General features: G+C 44.5%; 1 protein-coding gene across 1 annotated transcript in view; it reads left to right on the top strand.

Moving 5' to 3' along the window:
• Positions 1-3,572: 3,572 nt before the first annotated feature.
• ZCCHC24 (zinc finger CCHC-type containing 24) overlaps positions 3,573-16,912 on the top strand; it is a 176,967-nt gene continuing 163,627 nt past the window's right edge. Inside the window, exon 1 of the mRNA XM_075934759.1 lies at positions 3,573-4,034. Within this exon, the coding sequence (XP_075790874.1) occupies positions 3,795-4,034 (240 nt within the window). The 5' untranslated portion in view covers positions 3,573-3,794. The remainder of the gene's footprint in view (positions 4,035-16,912) is intronic.

Raw genomic sequence — 16,912 nt, 5'->3', positions numbered from 1 at the left:
TGCAACAGTGTTATGCTGTTGACTCATATTTAGCTTGTGATCCATTATGACCCTCAGATCCCTTTCCGCAGCACTCCTTCCCTGGCAGTCATGTCCCATTTTGCATGTGTGCAGCTGATTGTTCCTTCCTAAACTGAGTACTTTGCATTTGTCCTTATTGAATTTCATCCTCTTTACTTCAGACCATTTCTCCGCTTCGTCCAGATTGATCTGAATTTTAACCCTGTCCTCCAAAGCACTTGCAACCCCGCTTGGCCTCGTATCATTCACAAACTTTATAAGTGTACTCACAATATCATTATCTAAAGCATTGATGAAGATATTGAACAGAACTGACCCAGAACTGATCACTGTGGGACCCAACTCATCATGCCCTTCCACTTTGACTGTGAACCATTGATAACTACTTTCTGGGAACAGTCAGCCAACCAGCTTTGCACACAGCTTATAGTAGCATAGGGTATGTCTACACTACCACCCTAGTTCGAACTAGGGTGGTAATGTAGTCAACCAGAGTTGCAAATGAAGCCCGGGATTTGAATTTCCCGGGCTTCATTTGCATGTTGCCGGGCGCTGCCATTTTTAAATGTCCGCTAGTTCAGACTCCGTGCCCGCGGCTACACGCGGCACGAACTAGATAGGATTAGGCTTCCTATTCCGAACTACCTGTACACCTCGTTCCACTACCTAGTTTGTGCCGCGTGTAGCCGCGGGCACGGAGTCCGAACTAGCGGACATTTAAAAATGGCAGCGCCCGTCAACATGCAAATGAAGCCCGGGAAATTCAAATCCCGGGCTTCATTTGCAACTCCGGTTGACTACATTACCACCCTAGTTCAAACTAGGGTGGTAGTGTAGACATACCCATATAGTTGTAGGGAGGGATGTAAGTGGCTAGTCATCTAGTTGACTACCTGATAAGCATAGTCTTATTGGGTAGTCAAGTCACTACTCGACTAGTTGCTTCCCCCCTCCCCTTGCTCGACTAGTTGCTTCCCTCGCCTCCATATCAGGGGGCGGGAGAAGCTGATGCGAGGGGGAGCTGGCTTAAAAGTCACTCCCCCCCAGTAACATCTCTGCAGAGGAAGGGATGGGGGGAGGGGAGGCAGAGGCGCAGCAGGGAAACAGCGCCAGTAGGGACTGAGTCCCCACTCACGCCGGATCCCGATTACTGTGCCTCTGCTTTTGAAATGTAGCAAGAGCCTTGCGCGGGGCAAGGACCTGACTGTTGTGCTGCCTGCAGAGCTCTTGTTACATTCCAGGATAGCCAGCACTCCACCCCACCCTTTACCAACTAATTGAGTAGTCAATGGAAATTCCATCAACTACTCGATTAGCTGATTAATCAAAATTTAACATCCCTTGTTGTAGGTTGTATTTCTCTAAGGGCTCATCTAGACTATGCAGAACGGTTGGAAGAGGATATGCAAATTCTGCAGGAATTTACATATCTTCTTCCGATCGCACTTTCAAAAGCGGAGCTTTCTGAAGTGAAAGTAGTTTAGATGCGGCTTTTTCGGAGAACCCCTCCCTTGTCGAAAAGCCGTGTAAACCTCAAAAAATGAGGTTTACACGGCTTTTTGACAAAGGGGGGTTTGCCAAAAATGCTGTCTAAACTGCTTTCACTTTCGAAAGTGGAGCTTTTGAAAGTGTGATCAGAAGAAGATATGCAAATTCCCGCAGAATTTGCATATCCTCTTTCGACCGTTCTGCATAGTCTAGATATGCCCTAAAAGGGGCTTGCAGACCCTAGGCCTGCTTTTGTATTGGTACAACTACATGGGCTAGAAGGTTTTATTCGTCAATATAGTTTATCAATACAATCGTGTGTGAAGACAGTTACACTGGTATAAATGTGCCTTATATATAGCAATATAGCTTACTGCTCTTTTTTACAGGAAGAAGTTTTACTGAATACTGATCTAAACCATTTTGTACTCCATAGTGTATGTGTGTGTGTGGATGGGGAGGGATATTCTTTTAAATATTCCAGCACAATGAAACTGACAACTTTTCAATAGATAAGGCAGGGATGGGCAAGATCTGGCCCGTGCGCACCAAGCTGTTTGATCTGGTCTTAGGCCTGTCCTGCCATGCCCCCATCCCCAGGCCAATCAAAACCAGGGCCGGCCTGCAACTACTACCAACATTGGTGAAGTGGCGTCTCCTTCAAAAATTATTGTCCACCCCTGAGATAAGACAGACCTTTGGCAGCTTTTTTCCAAACTCCGCCATCCCTTATTCCAATCTCTGGACTTTACAATCTCCATCTTCCTCAACTGAGTTTATAAATTCCTATAAACAGTGTAGTTAATCAGCTGTGCAGTTAATCAGCTACTCACATATGCAAAACACATCCATCTTGGGAGTTTGTAGCTGACAGCTTAACAGTATTTCTACTGTGCACACTCAGCTCTGCATTTCCAAAACATTTGTAGCTTTGTTTTTTTCTCTCTTCAGAACAATGTTTTTCTTCAGTGTGAACAGCACACCTAGAACTTACTATGGCCAACTTCAAGAGCCAAGTCTGAAGGTTCGAAGTGTTGATGTTTTTTGGTTATCTAAGCAAAGAAAATGGCGAGATTCTTCAAAACAAAGCAAAAATACGCTGTGTGTGTTTAGCCTCTCATAACTCAAGAAATAGATTAAGAGGTTTTGCTCAAATTTTAAAAGTTATCTTCACACAGATACTCTGGCTTTGGGGGAAAAATGTCTCGGTTTCATTGCCGTGATAATCAGAAATGGCTACTCTGCCACAATCTTCAGGAAGGCAGGCTGGAAATGTTTTTGGAGCAGTCATTACCTACTCGGGCACTTTCCCAAAAGAAAAACCTTTCATCCTCTTTTGGGCAGTTGGCTCCTTAAAAGGCCTAGGTAGTTTATCCCATCACTGTACACTAACTAGCACCCAGGCTCTTCCAGAAGCCAATCCCAGGCTACCTCGCTGGCTTTCCAAGGGAAAACTCACCCCACTCTCCTGCCTTATTTGGGAAACCTTTTCTCCGCAAGATCTTGGCCCAGCCTCCAAGCCAAGCAACCTTTTGCAGACCTGCAGTGAGGGTACAGATTGAGCGAGGCAGGACCTTCAATAACGAGCTCTGGCGAGGAACGGACACGCAGAGGGGACAGCACCCGCTCCCGGGATTACCGGAGCCCTGCTTTAGGCGAACCTCTCTGCAGGGCAGGCAGGAGGTAGCCACATACACGCAGGGTAAAAGTTTGCACAGCAGAAGCACAACCCCCCCCCCCCCCCGTACTAAGTTCCGAACCCAGTCAGTCGTGGCGCGCACAACCCCCCCCCATCAGGGGGGGGGGTTGGAGGCGGCTCCGTCCACTGATTGGCCGAGGACTTTTTGCATATTCAAATAAGCCAGCCCATTGAGTTTTCCAGGGCGGCGCCGGTCTGCTTTCTCCCCACCCCGGCGCTCCATATGCAGCGCGCTGCCCCGCCGAGTCCGTGCGCCCCGCCCCTGCAGGGCCGCCCGGGGGAGTGGGAATAAAGTCAGATAGCGGATCGGGCAGCCAGAGGCGAGCCGGGGGGGGGGGGGGGGAGAAAGTTTCCTGCGAACTTTTGCAGCCGCCGCCGCTATGCCCGTGCGGCGCGGGGCCTGGGAGTTGGGGGGGCTCGGCTCGCCGTAGGGAGGGGGGGCCCGGATTAAAGCGGCATAAAGCGCAGCACCCCACCCCCAGGAGGGCCCAGCAGGGGCGCGTGGGGTGGAGGGACCATCCCGGGGCGAGCGGAGGGGGGCAGCGGGAGACCCAGGCCGGCGGGCGGCCGAGTTGGGGGGGGAAAGATGAGCCTGTTGTCAGCCATCGACACCAGCGCCGCTTCCGTCTACCAGCCTGCCCAGCTGCTCAACTGGGTCTATCTGTCGCTGCAAGACACCCACCAGGCCAGCGCCTTCGATGCCTTCCGCCCCGAGTCCTCCCCGCCCCAGCACCCGGAGCTGGGCTACAGCAAGAGCAGCGCGGAGCTGGGCTCGCCCCTCAACTCCAGCTATCTCAACAGCTTCTTCCAGCTCCAGCGCAACGAGGTAGGGGCCCGGCCGCGCTGCACGGGGCGGGCAGAGACAGACCCTCGGCTGCTGCAGAGGGGACCGAGCCGGGCTGGCGGGGCGGCCGCAAGTTCGCGCTGCAGCGGAGCCCCCAAGCGCCATGATGCTTGGAGAAGTTTCTCCGGGGTTTGCGAGAGCGGGATGCCCGGGGAGCCGGGCTCTGGTTCGGCTGGGGGGGGCGGACGGTGAATCGCGCTGCAGTCTGCGACGCCCCGTGGCAAACGCCACTAAATCAGTGCCGAGGACTCGCCCGCCCCCGCGGCGGGGTCCCGAGTTCGGGTCTGGCCCGGCAGCCCTTCAGTACGGGGAGGGGGGAGGCTTTTTCTGCAGTTGCGCCACCCGGGGAAAGGCCGCTTTCGCCCGTAACTTTCTGCTCCGGCTGGTGTGGCCAGGTCTGCAGACAAGAAGCGCGCGGAGCGTTGTGTGAGCAACCCAAGTTGGAAGAAAGTGTATTTGGTTTTTTCTAGGGGGTGGGGGGATGGCGTGGGTTTAAATTAGACAAGACGCACCCCCCCGCGGAGGGTGCGAGGGACACAACTTCTGTTGACACTCTGGTAAACGATTACCCTGGTGTATTTACATTGCGATGCTGGAGCTGCTCGAGAGACGGAACAGGATAGGGGCGGAGAGGAGACGGAGAAGGACAGCAAATGCGTTATAAGCTTTTAAGTCATTGAAAGTTACTGAAGTTCAAAATATCCTTGACATTGGGACTGGCAGTACACTGGAAACACAGGGTACCCCTGTTATACAGATCTGGTATAAATACATACCCCGCAGATGGCAGAGCTGAAGCCCCACAAATGATGATGGGAGACAGAAAACATTGGCTTCAGGGGGGTAGCCCAGTTAGTCTGTAGAGGATACACTTAAAAAACAACAAATAGTCTGGCAGCACTTTAAAGACTAGGAAAACCTATAGATGGTATCATGAGCTTTCGTGGGCACAGCCCACTTCTTCTGAGGGATTGTGTATTTTAGAAAGGGAAGGGAAGAAGGGATGTGATTAAAGTACACAAAATGATGCATAGTCTGCAGCAGAATCATCCATTGTGTCTCACACCACAAGCAAAAGAGAACAGTCAATGAAATTAAAAACTGTTAAAGGAGATATGTTGTGTGTGTGGGGGGGAGGTGGTAAGAGGTTAACCTGTGGAACTCACTGACACATGATGTAATCTTGGAGGCCAAGGACTTGATAATCATAAAGGGTTTGGAAATTGATGTGTGTATCCAGAGTATGGCCAAAATTGTGAAAGAGATAAAACCTCCTGTTTTGGGGTTTGAAGAACCTCTCTAATGACTAGCAATCGGGGCAAAACCTAATGTGGTGTCTTTCTTGCCTGTCACATGATGTTGGCCTCTGTAGAAAATAGGATGCTGGAATAGATGGGCTCTTGAGTCCAGTGCACATGGCAATGCTTGGGTAATGGAGTTTTAGAACATCCCTGAATCCAGTTTAAATAAAAACAGGTTAAAACGAGGAACCAAAAGTAAGGAATCTTCAATTAAAAGCGGTCGGGCAAAAATTTTAATAGCTTATTAGTGATGTGATTAAGAAGAATCACCAAGGATACAAGTTTAAAATTCAGACTTCAGTTAATAATGGCTTGTTTTGCAGAAGCAACAGAGTCCCAAATGGACTCAGCATTCAGTAGTCCCCTGTCCAAATTCTTATTTGGTGTGATTTCTTTAAAACAGTCAAAAGTGCAGAATTCAACAGCGCACATGGTTCTTTTAGCAAGGCCAGCTGGCAATGGGAGTCAAACGCAGAGCTGCACACCTGTCAGTTCCAAGTTGACAGATATTGTCATTTTGCATTTGAGCTGCACACATTCTGGTTTCGAGACTGAGCTAGGAATCGAGAGTTTCAGTTCACATAACTTTAGTTTTCAAGCGGGGGGTTGATAACACAGCATTTGCTGATGTTAGAATCCATTCTGTTGACTGTGAAGTGTTTTCCTCCTCATGTAAAAATAACCGAAAGGAGTGTGGGGACGGGCAGCAGCTCCCTTCCTTAAGTTGTGGGAAACATTTCTCTCCGATTCTTCCTCTGTTTCCCAAGTCTCTTCTTGCCATCTCTACTTCAAGGCTCAGTCCCTAGCTTCACTTAAACTCCTCCACGTTGCTGTTATGTCTTTCAAACCACAACATTATCAACTCCTCCCCAAGCACGCATGGTGACTAACAGCTAAATTTACCTGTGGGACATATCTGATAAGGCCCCCCTCATGCATGTACATTAAAAAACAAACAACCCCCTAGATGGAAGATAAGTCTGTCAATGGCTATTACTTAGGATGCTCTTTTTGTCAGGGCTGGGAATGGATGAAGGGATGAATTGCTTGATTGTCTGTTCAATCCATCTCGGGAGCCTGGCACTAGCTGCTGTCAGAAGACAGGACAGCATACTAGATGGACCTTTTGGTTTGATTCAGTATGGTTGTTCTTAGGTATGTAAGAGGATTACATTGGAAGAAACCCTCTTTGGGTCTCTCCTGCCAAAAAACATTCAAACTTCCATCTTCTGGACAGAGTGGAGAAGTCTATCCTCTTATGTGATTTGGAGCTATAACATACCTAAATCCTTTGAAAAAATTTCAAAAATAATGAATAGTCTTGCAGCACCTTAGAGACTAACCAAAAATGTAGATGGTATCATGAGCTTTCGTGGGTACAACCCACATTTTCAGATGAATGGAGTTAAGGGGTCCAGTTTCCAAATAAATAGCAGAGAAAGAGGGGGGATAGGAAGAATGGGGGGGAGGCGAGAGGGCAGGCAGAGGAAAAAAAAAAGAGGAAAAATATTGTCAATTAGAGTGTCCGTGCTAAATGAAGCTGATGGAGTGGGTACTAAGTGCTCTTAAGTATCCGGTGTTTGGTTTTTTTTATGTCATTAGGATGTGGAATGTAACGGGTAATCCAGTTAAGGTCTTTGTTTAAACCTCTGTTGCAGGTATCAGACTTGTAAATGAAATTAAGCTCTGCATCTTCCCTTTCAAACAAACATGGTTTTGAAATTGGCTTGCAATAATATGGTAACTTTGAGTTCCACTAATGAGTGTCCGGGCAAGTTAAAATGTTTTCCAACAAGTTTCTGTGTGTTACCTGTTTGAATATCTGATTGGTGTCCATTAATCCTTTCTTGTAGAGACTGTCCACTTTGGTCAATATACATGGAAGAGGGGCATTGCTGGCATTCGTTGGCCTGGATCACACTGATGGGTGTGCAGGCGTATGAGCCTCTGTTGTGGTGGTTTATGTGGTTAGGTCCTGTGACAATGTCACTCGTATAGATGTGTAGATAGAATTGGCACTGGGGCTGATTGCAGGGATGGGTTCCTGGGTGAGTATGATGGAAATGTGCTGCGTGGTTACTGGAAATAATTTATTTGAGGTTGGGGGTTGTCTGTAGGTGAGGACTGCCCTGTCCCCAAAGGCCTGGGAGAATGTGGGGTCATTTTCCAGGATAGGCTGTAGATTGCTGATAATGCGCTGGATGGATTTAAGTTGGGGGCTGTAGATGGTAAGTGGAGTTCCGTTTTCTCTTTTGGGCCTGTCCTGAAGAAGCTGACGTTTGGGTATTTGTCTGGCTCTGTCAGTCTGTTTTTTCAGTTCTCTGGGTGGGTACTTTAGTTTGCTCTATATAGATCCTGTAGGTAAAGTTTCTCTGCACATGGGATTGGAGCAAATCCGGCAGTATCTTAGGGCCTGGCTGTAAACCATTGATTGGGAAATGTGTCTAGGATGGAACCTAGAGGCATATAGGTAAGTGTAGTGGGCAGCAGGTTTCTGGTATAAGGTGGTAGAAATGTCTGTCATGTAACCGTACTACAGTGTCAAGGAAGTGCATTCTTGTGTGGAATGGTCCAGGATAACGTTCATGCTGGGGTGGAAGTTGTTGTAATCCCTGTGGAATTCTTCAAGGATCTCTTTACCATGGGTCCATATGATGAAGATGTCCTCAATGTAGCATAAGAAGAGTAGTGGTACTAGGGGGCAGGATGTGAGGAAACATTGTTCAAGATCAGCCATAAAGATGTTGGCATATTGTGGGGCCGTGCGGGTGCTCATGGCTGTACCGCTGATTTGAAGATACAAATTGTCTCCAAATTAGAAACAGTAGTTGGTGAAGACAAAGTTGCAGAGCTCTGTAACCAGGTGTGCAGTGGTATCATCCGGGATAGTGTTCCTGATGATGGACAGTAATCTAGCTTCATGTGGAATGTTGGTGTAAAGAGCTTCTACGTCCACATCAGCCAGGACGGTGTTTTCAGGAAGATTCCTGATGTTCTGTCATTTCCTCAGGAAGTCGGTGGTGTCTTAAAGATAGCTAGGAGTGCTGGTAGCATAGGATCTGAGGAGAGAGTCACTATAACCGGATAATCCTGCTGTCAGTGTGCCAGTCCTTGAGATGATGGGTCATCCAGGATTTCCAGGTTTGTGTATCTGTAGCAGAACAAAAACGCCTGGTTGGGGATTTGGGAGGGTGTTTGTGTAGTTTTTGTCCTGTGTTGCAGGAAGTTTCATGAGCAGATGGTTTAGGAGTTTTTTTGGTATTCTTTAGTGGGATCAGAGGAGAGAAGCCTGTAGAATCTGGTGTTGTGTTCAGCTTGGCAATTCTTAAATGAAAGATGCTGTAGGAGGGAAAATTGAGTAACGAGTACAATAAATACACTAATGTGAAATTTTAAAAGTGCCTCAAATCAATGGCATGTTCTGCTCATCTGCAGTCAGAAGCAGGAGAATGTTCATACAAAAATTGCAAACAAGCTTGATCTTCTGTAAATATGAAGTATCCTCATGGAACCAGGGCTCCATGTTTCCTGGTTGAATTCTATTGACTTTTTATTATATTTGTATTCTCAAAGATGTAAGTGAAATGCATTAGGAAGTTACAAAAGTGAAAAGAGTAAAACCGAGTTAGATGTGCTTTACAGTCTTGACCTTCATAACATCCTCTGGCTGGGAGTTCCACAAGTTAACTGTATGTTGTATGACGAAACACTGTCATTTGTTTGTTTTAAATGTGCTGCCTATTAATTTCATTTGGGGAACCCCAGTTCTTGTATTATGGGAAAGAGTAAAAAACTCTTCTTTATTTATTTTCTCCATACCGGTCATGATTTTATAGACCTCTATCATTATCCTCTCTTAGTTGTCTCTTTTCCGAGCTAAAAAGTCTCTTGTCTTATTAATTTCTCCAAATATGGCATTCGTTCCATATCCTCCCAATAATTTTTGTTGCCCATTTCTGAATCTTTTCCAATTCCAGTATATCCTTTGGAGATGAGGTGACCACATCTGCACACAGTATTCAAGATATGGGCATTCCATGCATTTATAAAGAGGAAATAAGATATTTTCTGTCCTATTAACTATCCTTTTTTTAATGATTCCCAACATTCTGTTTGCTTTTTTTTTTTTTGACTGCCACTGCACATTGAGTGGATGTTTTCAGAGAACTATCCACAGTGACTCCAAGATCTCTCTCTTGAGTGATAACAGCTAATTTAGATCCCATCATTTTATATGTCTGGTTGGGATCATGTCTTCCAGTGTGCATTACTTTGCATTTACCAACATTGAATTTCATCTGCCCTATCGTTCCACAGCCACCCAATTTTGAGCGATCTTTTTGTAGCTCTTAGTCAAGTCCCAGGCAGACTGTAATCTCAAATAGCTCTGAATCATCTGCACGTTTTGCCAGGTCACTGTTTACCCCTTTTTCTAGATCATTATTTAATATGTTGAATGAATATGTTGGTGGTGAAGAACTAGAATCTCCCTAGAGATTTTTAAGTCCCTTCTTGACACAACCATGGCTGGGATGATTTAGTTGGGATTGGTCCTGCTTTTAGCAGGGGATTGGACCTCCTGGGGTCTCTTCCAACCCTATGATTCTATGACTAGGACTGGGGACATCAGTAGTTACCTGCCTTCATTCTGAAAACTGGCCATTTATTCCTAATCTTTGTTTCCTGTCTCTGTAACCAGTTACCAACCCATGAGAGGACCTTCCCTCTTACCCCACGATACCTTACTTTACTTCAGAGCCTTTGATGAAGAACCTTGTCAAAGGCTTTCCACTGGATCCCTCTTATCCACATGTTTATTGACCCCCCCCCCCTCCAAGAATTCTAGTAGATCGGTGATGTGTGATTTTTTTTTCCCCTTTACAGAAACCATGTTGATTGTTCCCCAACAAATTATGTTCATATGTATGTCTGAGACTTCTATTCTTTATTATAGTTTCAACCAGTTTCCCCATTCTGAAGTTAGACATACCAGCCTCTAATTGCCAAGATCACCTTTGGAGCCCTTTTTAAAAATGAATGGCACATTAGCGATCCTCCAGTCGTTTGGTGCAGAAGCTGATCTAAAGGATAGGTTACAAACCACAGTTGGTAATTCTGCCGTTTCATATCTGAGTTCCTTCAGAGCTCTTGGGTGAATGCCATCTGGCCTTGGTGCCTTATTACTGCTTAGTTTATCCGTTTGTTCCAAAACCAACTCTAACACCATCTCAGTCTGGGACAGTTCCGCAGATGTGTCACCTTAAAAGAATGACTCAGGTTTAGGAATCTCCCTGATGTCCTGAGCTGTGAAGATTGATGCAAAGAGTTAATTTAGTTTCTCCCCAATGGCCTTATTGTCCTTTAGCGCCTCAGTGGTCCAGCGACCACACTGGTTGTTTAAGCAGGCTTCTTGCTTACGATGTACTTAAAATGTTTTTGCTATTACTTTTTAAATTTTTGGTTAGGTATACTTGAAACTCTCTTTTCCCTTCCTAATTATATTTTTACTCTTCATTTGACAGAGTTTATGTTCCTTTTTATTTTCCTCACTAGGAAGAACTTCTACTTTTGTCTTATCCACCGTGGCACTTCTTGGGGTCTCTTACTAAGCTTTTTTTAAAATTAAGGTTCTATGTTTGTTATAGCATCTTTAAAACATTTCCATGCAGCGTGCAGAGATTTCACTCTTCTTAATTCTTGAAATTCTAATGTCTGGTTTTGGCAGTAGTTTCAAATGCGATGAAGTATCCCAGGGCTGTCCTTACCAATATGAAAAACATGTAGCTGTGTGGGCCACCATGAAATCTGGGGCATCAAATTGTCCCAAATTTCATGGTGCTCTCTGCAGCCACCTGTTGGGTATGGGCTCTGCTTGCCCCTATTCCCATCCCCTGGCCACCCCGCCAGCTCAGCACCGGGATTCTAGCATCTCCTATCCCTGTTTCCCAGTTATCTCTCCTCCCCCCCCCCCTTTGGGCTAAATGCCAGTCCAACAGCCCCCACTCATCAGGTGGTGGCGAGTGGTGTGAGCGCAGGCTAGAGGACGCTGGAGGAGCAAGGAGAGAAGTGGCTGTTTCCCCTTCATAGCACCACTTCTCTCTGTCTAGCTGTGCAGCTGCACTTTACTCCTCCTGAGTCCTCCAGCCCGCACTTGTGCTGCTCACCTGTACCTCCTGCCTGCTCCCCTGCGGCTGCAGAGCAGCCTCCCTCTCTGCCCTTCTCCCTGGTTGCCAACTCCCCCAGACGTATGCCATGTGCAGCTAATGGCATCCGTCCAGGAGAGTTCACAGTCCTACTCCTGCCCTCCACAGCTTCTGCCCCTCAGCCTTCCTCAGATGGAGTGGCCATCTCTCCTCTCCTCTCCCCCCCCCCCCACGGGGCGGGGCATGCCGGGCTGCATAGGGCACTAGCAGTACATTCTTAGTATTTGCATTGTGTACAGTTATTTTTGGGACTTTGGTTCCATGTATTTCTTTTACATCAACTGAGTTGGGTAGTACCTTTGGGACACGAATCGTTTTCTACAGTTAAACTGTTATCTGCTTTCAATATAGTGCTTATTTCGGTTGGGTTTTGTCCCCTCCTAGTTGTGTCTTGGCTTCGCCTCGGGCTGAGCCGTGACAATGATTGACGCATAGCTTGTCCACAATATTTGGAAAGTGACCTAATGAGAGGCCAAAATAGCAACCGTTTGCGAGAGGATAGGATCACAGGGAGTATAAAAAGCATGCATGCCGCATGTTGCCAATCCGTTGAAAAATTTTCAGAGGAGATTGCGGAGGAAAAGGAGGATTTCAGAGGAAAAGCAGGCAGCTCATGAAAAGTTGCTATTATACAGGGCTTGCAAGTCTGCATGGAAGTGCCTGTGTATGTGACTTGCATGCTGACCAAAGGAACTGGGCAGAAAAAAAGTGCAAAGTTCTCTTGCACTTAACCAAGATTTTTTGTCCTCCAGACTTTTTTCCACTACACTGGATGCCTTCTAGATAAACATGTTGAATACAGCTGTTTGGTGCATAAAAGCCCATTGTACCAACAAAAAGGCAACAATAAAGGTTTAAACAGTAAATTGACAACGAATGTTTTGTTCCATCTCTGAGACTCATTTTACAAAACAGACCTGTTTTAAATAAAAATTTTACTGGAGCATTTATTGTCCGAGTTTTAGAACATGACGACGCGGGTGAACTCAACTCTCATTATATCTGGGCTCTTGGGAGCCAAGTATTTGAGGTTTGTCGTGGAGTTGGTTACAAGTGATTTTAATGTATTTGAGAGTCAGCCAGGTAACTGTGTCAGGAAGTGGCATGATTGAGAAAGCTAGGATAATGGTGTGGCAGATTTCTATGTTGTTTTCCATATTCACTTTCAATAAGCTGACTCCCAAATTGGTACAAGATTTGTCCAAGTGGAGAAAGCCATCATTATGTAGGTTCATGGGATTTATCCTACCCTACCGAACTTCAAGTTCAGTGTCCTTACACCAGTAGAAGTCAATACCTGTCCTTGAGAGGAAGTGCCGGGTGTTTATCATGCACAACCATTTTGTGTGGTGTTGAACATAGCACTGAAAAAGAGGGAGATTTCTTCCAGTAACCTCTGCAACAGGCCTGCAGCATCTGGTGTGTTTACCCTTATTTTAGCATGCATAACTGCAAGTATTTACTGATTATGAAACTCTAACTAAAGGATAATTTGATACTTTGTGTCCTCCCAGATCTACTTCTTGCAGACACGAAAGAACTAATTGGCTATGAGAAAACATGAGCTACATGAATTTCCCATTGTAAAGGGATGGATTCACCAATTTAGGAAGGAAGTTTATTGGGGGAGGAGGATGGGGAAATAAAAAATCTAATGGATGCAGTGTGGGAAGCAATATGACCTGAAGACTACCAACTCATTCTTACATTAGTGCAGTTCCCAAGAGAAAAGGGTTAATGTTCCTGAAATTCACAGGTAATATTAAACTGGAAAATATGAATGCCAGTGAGGACAGAGACCCCAAAAGCTACTTGGCACCCCATTTTCTAAGGGGAGACTCTTAACATCTCTGGGTTTTATTCCTACCTAAATATCAACTTTACTTGCCTCACATCAGCCTGTATGTGCCTGAACAGAATTACAGTGCCTAAATGTGGCCAATAATATAAGCATAAAGCAACAAAAAGGAACATAACTTTAGTAAAAGCTAAACACATGTACTCTGGAAAAAGATAATTGCCTCAGGGAATAGGAAATACTCCTGTATATCTGTATCTCCTCTTAGACTGTAACATCTATGGGGCAGGGACCTTTGGTTCCAGGTTTGTACAATTCCTCGTAGTACGGTGGAGCTTATTAATACAGATAATAAGCTAGCTGAAATATTACATTAGCTGTAGATATGTAGCATTGAGCCACTCATTCATTGCCAGCCAAAGTGGAATGAGTGGAAGGATCAGAATGACTAATTATGCTTTTAGCAAAGCAGTGATTAAAAGACTGGAGGGATATTACTGCGTGTCAATATGTGAAGGATGTGAATAGCAAGCACTGAGAAGAATTGCTTAGGGTTGTGCACATAACAAAGTGGGATGGAATGAAAAAAGGGAAGATCAACGCAGAATATCAAGAACAGCTTCCCCCATAAATCTAAAAGCTGGTAGATGACCCCTTACAGGGAAGTGATGGAAACCATGTAGGTTGGGACACTTGGCCTTGCATTAGTATAAACAGTGTAAAACACTGACTTGTACTTGCAAGGGAATGGATCAGGTGACCTGTTCTCCATTTCTCAGGCTCATATTCTGTGAAGAGAGATTTCCTTCTAAGCTTATTTTGAGGGAGATGGTAAGAAAAGAGACTGATGGGTTTTCACCATACACTTTGTATCTTCTGAACATAGGAACTGCCATACATGATGCAAACTGGGACGGTGACTTCAGTATCCTCTCACTGACAACAGCTGTCTTGGATCTAGGTGCTAGAAACCCATCAGCAGGCAGTTCCAGGATAACCTGCTCCTAGGGCAAATTTCTTCCCGATCCCCAGTAGATGTTAGATTATGCCCCGTAGCATGGGAGTTTATATCCCTTCCAGAGCTCTCTTGAATTTTAAAATTTAGTATTCTGATTCTGAATATTTTCCATCATCCATTCTAATGTGTAATCTCTTAAATATTTCTAATGTTTCCTAGCTTCTCCATTTCAGGCTAAATAAGTGCAGTTACTAGCCATCTTTTCTTTAAGCACTGTTGTGGGAAAGGTGAATTAATAGCCATAGCCATTAATTAATAGCCATAGCCATTAATTACTAGCCATTAATTACATTAGTTACTAGCCATCTTTTCTTTAAGCACTGTTGTGGGAAAGGTGAATTAATAGCAACATTTTAAAAGGTTGTTTTCAGAACCATAAAGGTGTGTTTAAATGCAACCAAAATAAATATTTTTATTCATGCCAAATGCTTATCATTCTTGATGCAAATGCAAGAATTCCCATTAGAGCAATGTCTTCAAGGCCCAGCCATACAGTACTACATTAACCTCAGTAGGGCTTCTCATGTGAGTAATAATTCCTTACCTAAAGACAGCAGGACCATGCCTTGTGTTGGGCCTTAGTCGCAATACGCTTTCTTGATTGCTCTTCTCTGGAGAGCTTTTCAGTTTCCATCTATGCCCATTGCCTGTCTGTTGAGCCACAACAGGTTAGCTTTCTTGGACCAAAAGAGAAATTTAAATAAAAATTTAAACATGGTTGTAAAAACAGAGAAGAAAACATGTTTTCACATATTAAATCAAGTAGTTTTGTTATAATATCCAGGTCGGTGGAAAAAGAATTGTGGGTATATTAATGTTTATAACCACAGAAATATCAGTAAGATTTGCAGTACATTAAAACAAGGCATTTTTCTTTTCAAATGTTAAATGTAACATTTGGACTAACACAGTGCTAACGCCTGTTTTCCCAAAATTATACTCCAACAAAACAGTCTGTTACGGTGGTGGTCTCAGTCCCTTATGCTTGATTAATTTCCTCATCATCATTTGTCTCACTGTTGTTCATGTAATTACTGGTATTTATGAACCATGACCCTACTGCACATTTGACATGATAGAAAATAGCTCAACAATTCCTGTGCTTAGAGAACGCCTACCGTTTGGCTCTTTTAATAATATGAAATGAGTAACCATCACTTTTGTAAATTACATGTAGATTAGGGCCATTTAAAGGAAGAGCCAACTTGAATTCTAACCATTTTTAAAAAAAATTAAAAATAGTTTCATGTACATCTGTAAATACCAGATACTGTTGCCTGGTATTTTCTATAGCTTTACCATCCAGACCCACATAAAGAGGGGAATGCGACAGTATAGGTGAAAGAGTGAAATTGACTAAGCACACATGGTGTTGCCAAAGTATGCAAACTGGAAGAAAGTAGCTTTTTGACTCTAACCTTTCAATTCTATCATTAATTGTTACTTGTAACAAAAGAGTAAAAAAATTCCAGTGGGAAGAGAGGTTGTTTTATGTTGCTTGTGTCCCTTTAAATCTTTCCTTTCAGGAGCCCTAGAAATACTGAATTCAGACACCTCACCCCTGCCTAAAAAACTTTTAATACTCCAAAAGAGCAATCCTAATAATGTATTTGGGGTCCAGTATTATGTTTGTTTTTACATTTCCTTCATTAATTAATGCTTGTGAAAGAGTCCATTTTCCACCTGAAATCCTCTGGTCATGTTTGTTTACAAGCATGATGGGGCGGTAGCCAGGAGAAGTGCAAACTTCCCCTCTGATCAGCCAGCTGGCATGCCCCAATACACTTGAGGAGAGATTGCCCCTGAGGGTGACAAGTTCAGATTTCATCGTCTATCCAGTGATGAATATCCCTGAGATTTTGGACCAAATGGCTAGTTAGAGCCAAATGCAGCTGTAACTTGCAGGTGCAATTGTAACCTTGTTCAGGGTTACAATCATTCTGCTTACACCACTGCATAAGGTTTTGCATGTTAAAGGATTTTGGTCATTTTCACCTCGGAGGAGAGTTGATAAACACCAGTGTAGGGATAGAAGCTCCGTAGCCCATTAACAGTTGCATGAGCTATCTGTTGCTTTACTTCTTGTGTTTCTACCTATTATTGTGTTGCATGGTCTCAGATGAGATTTATCATCCAGCTCTATTAGAGGGAGGAACTCAACTTCACTTACAAATAAGGAAAGGGTGAATGAATGTCTTGTTTTTTGTTTTGTTTTGTTTTGTTAAAAAAATCTTTTAAGAAGTGTATACAGGGCTTTCTGTCCCCCCTGTTGATTTTCAGAAAGGTCTTTAGGAGCAGAGGTGGAATGGGAGCAACAGTGACAAACCTGGTTCAGCGATAGAAATGTAGCCGTGTTAGTCTGGTCTAGCTGAAACAAAAAACAGGACTATGTAGCACTTTAAAGACTAACAAGATGGTTTATTAGGGGATGAGCTTTCGTGGGCCAGACCCACTTCCTCAGATCAAATAGTGAAGAAAATTGGCATGACCATATATACCAAAGGATACAATCAAAAAAATGAACACACATGAAAAGGGCA

Source organism: Pelodiscus sinensis, chromosome 8 (genome assembly GCF_049634645.1).
Source record: "Pelodiscus sinensis isolate JC-2024 chromosome 8, ASM4963464v1, whole genome shotgun sequence".
Classification (NCBI taxonomy): Eukaryota; Metazoa; Chordata; order Testudines; family Trionychidae; genus Pelodiscus; species Pelodiscus sinensis.
Note: the sequence above shows the minus strand (reverse complement) of the source record. Positions and strands in the feature narration are given on the sequence as shown.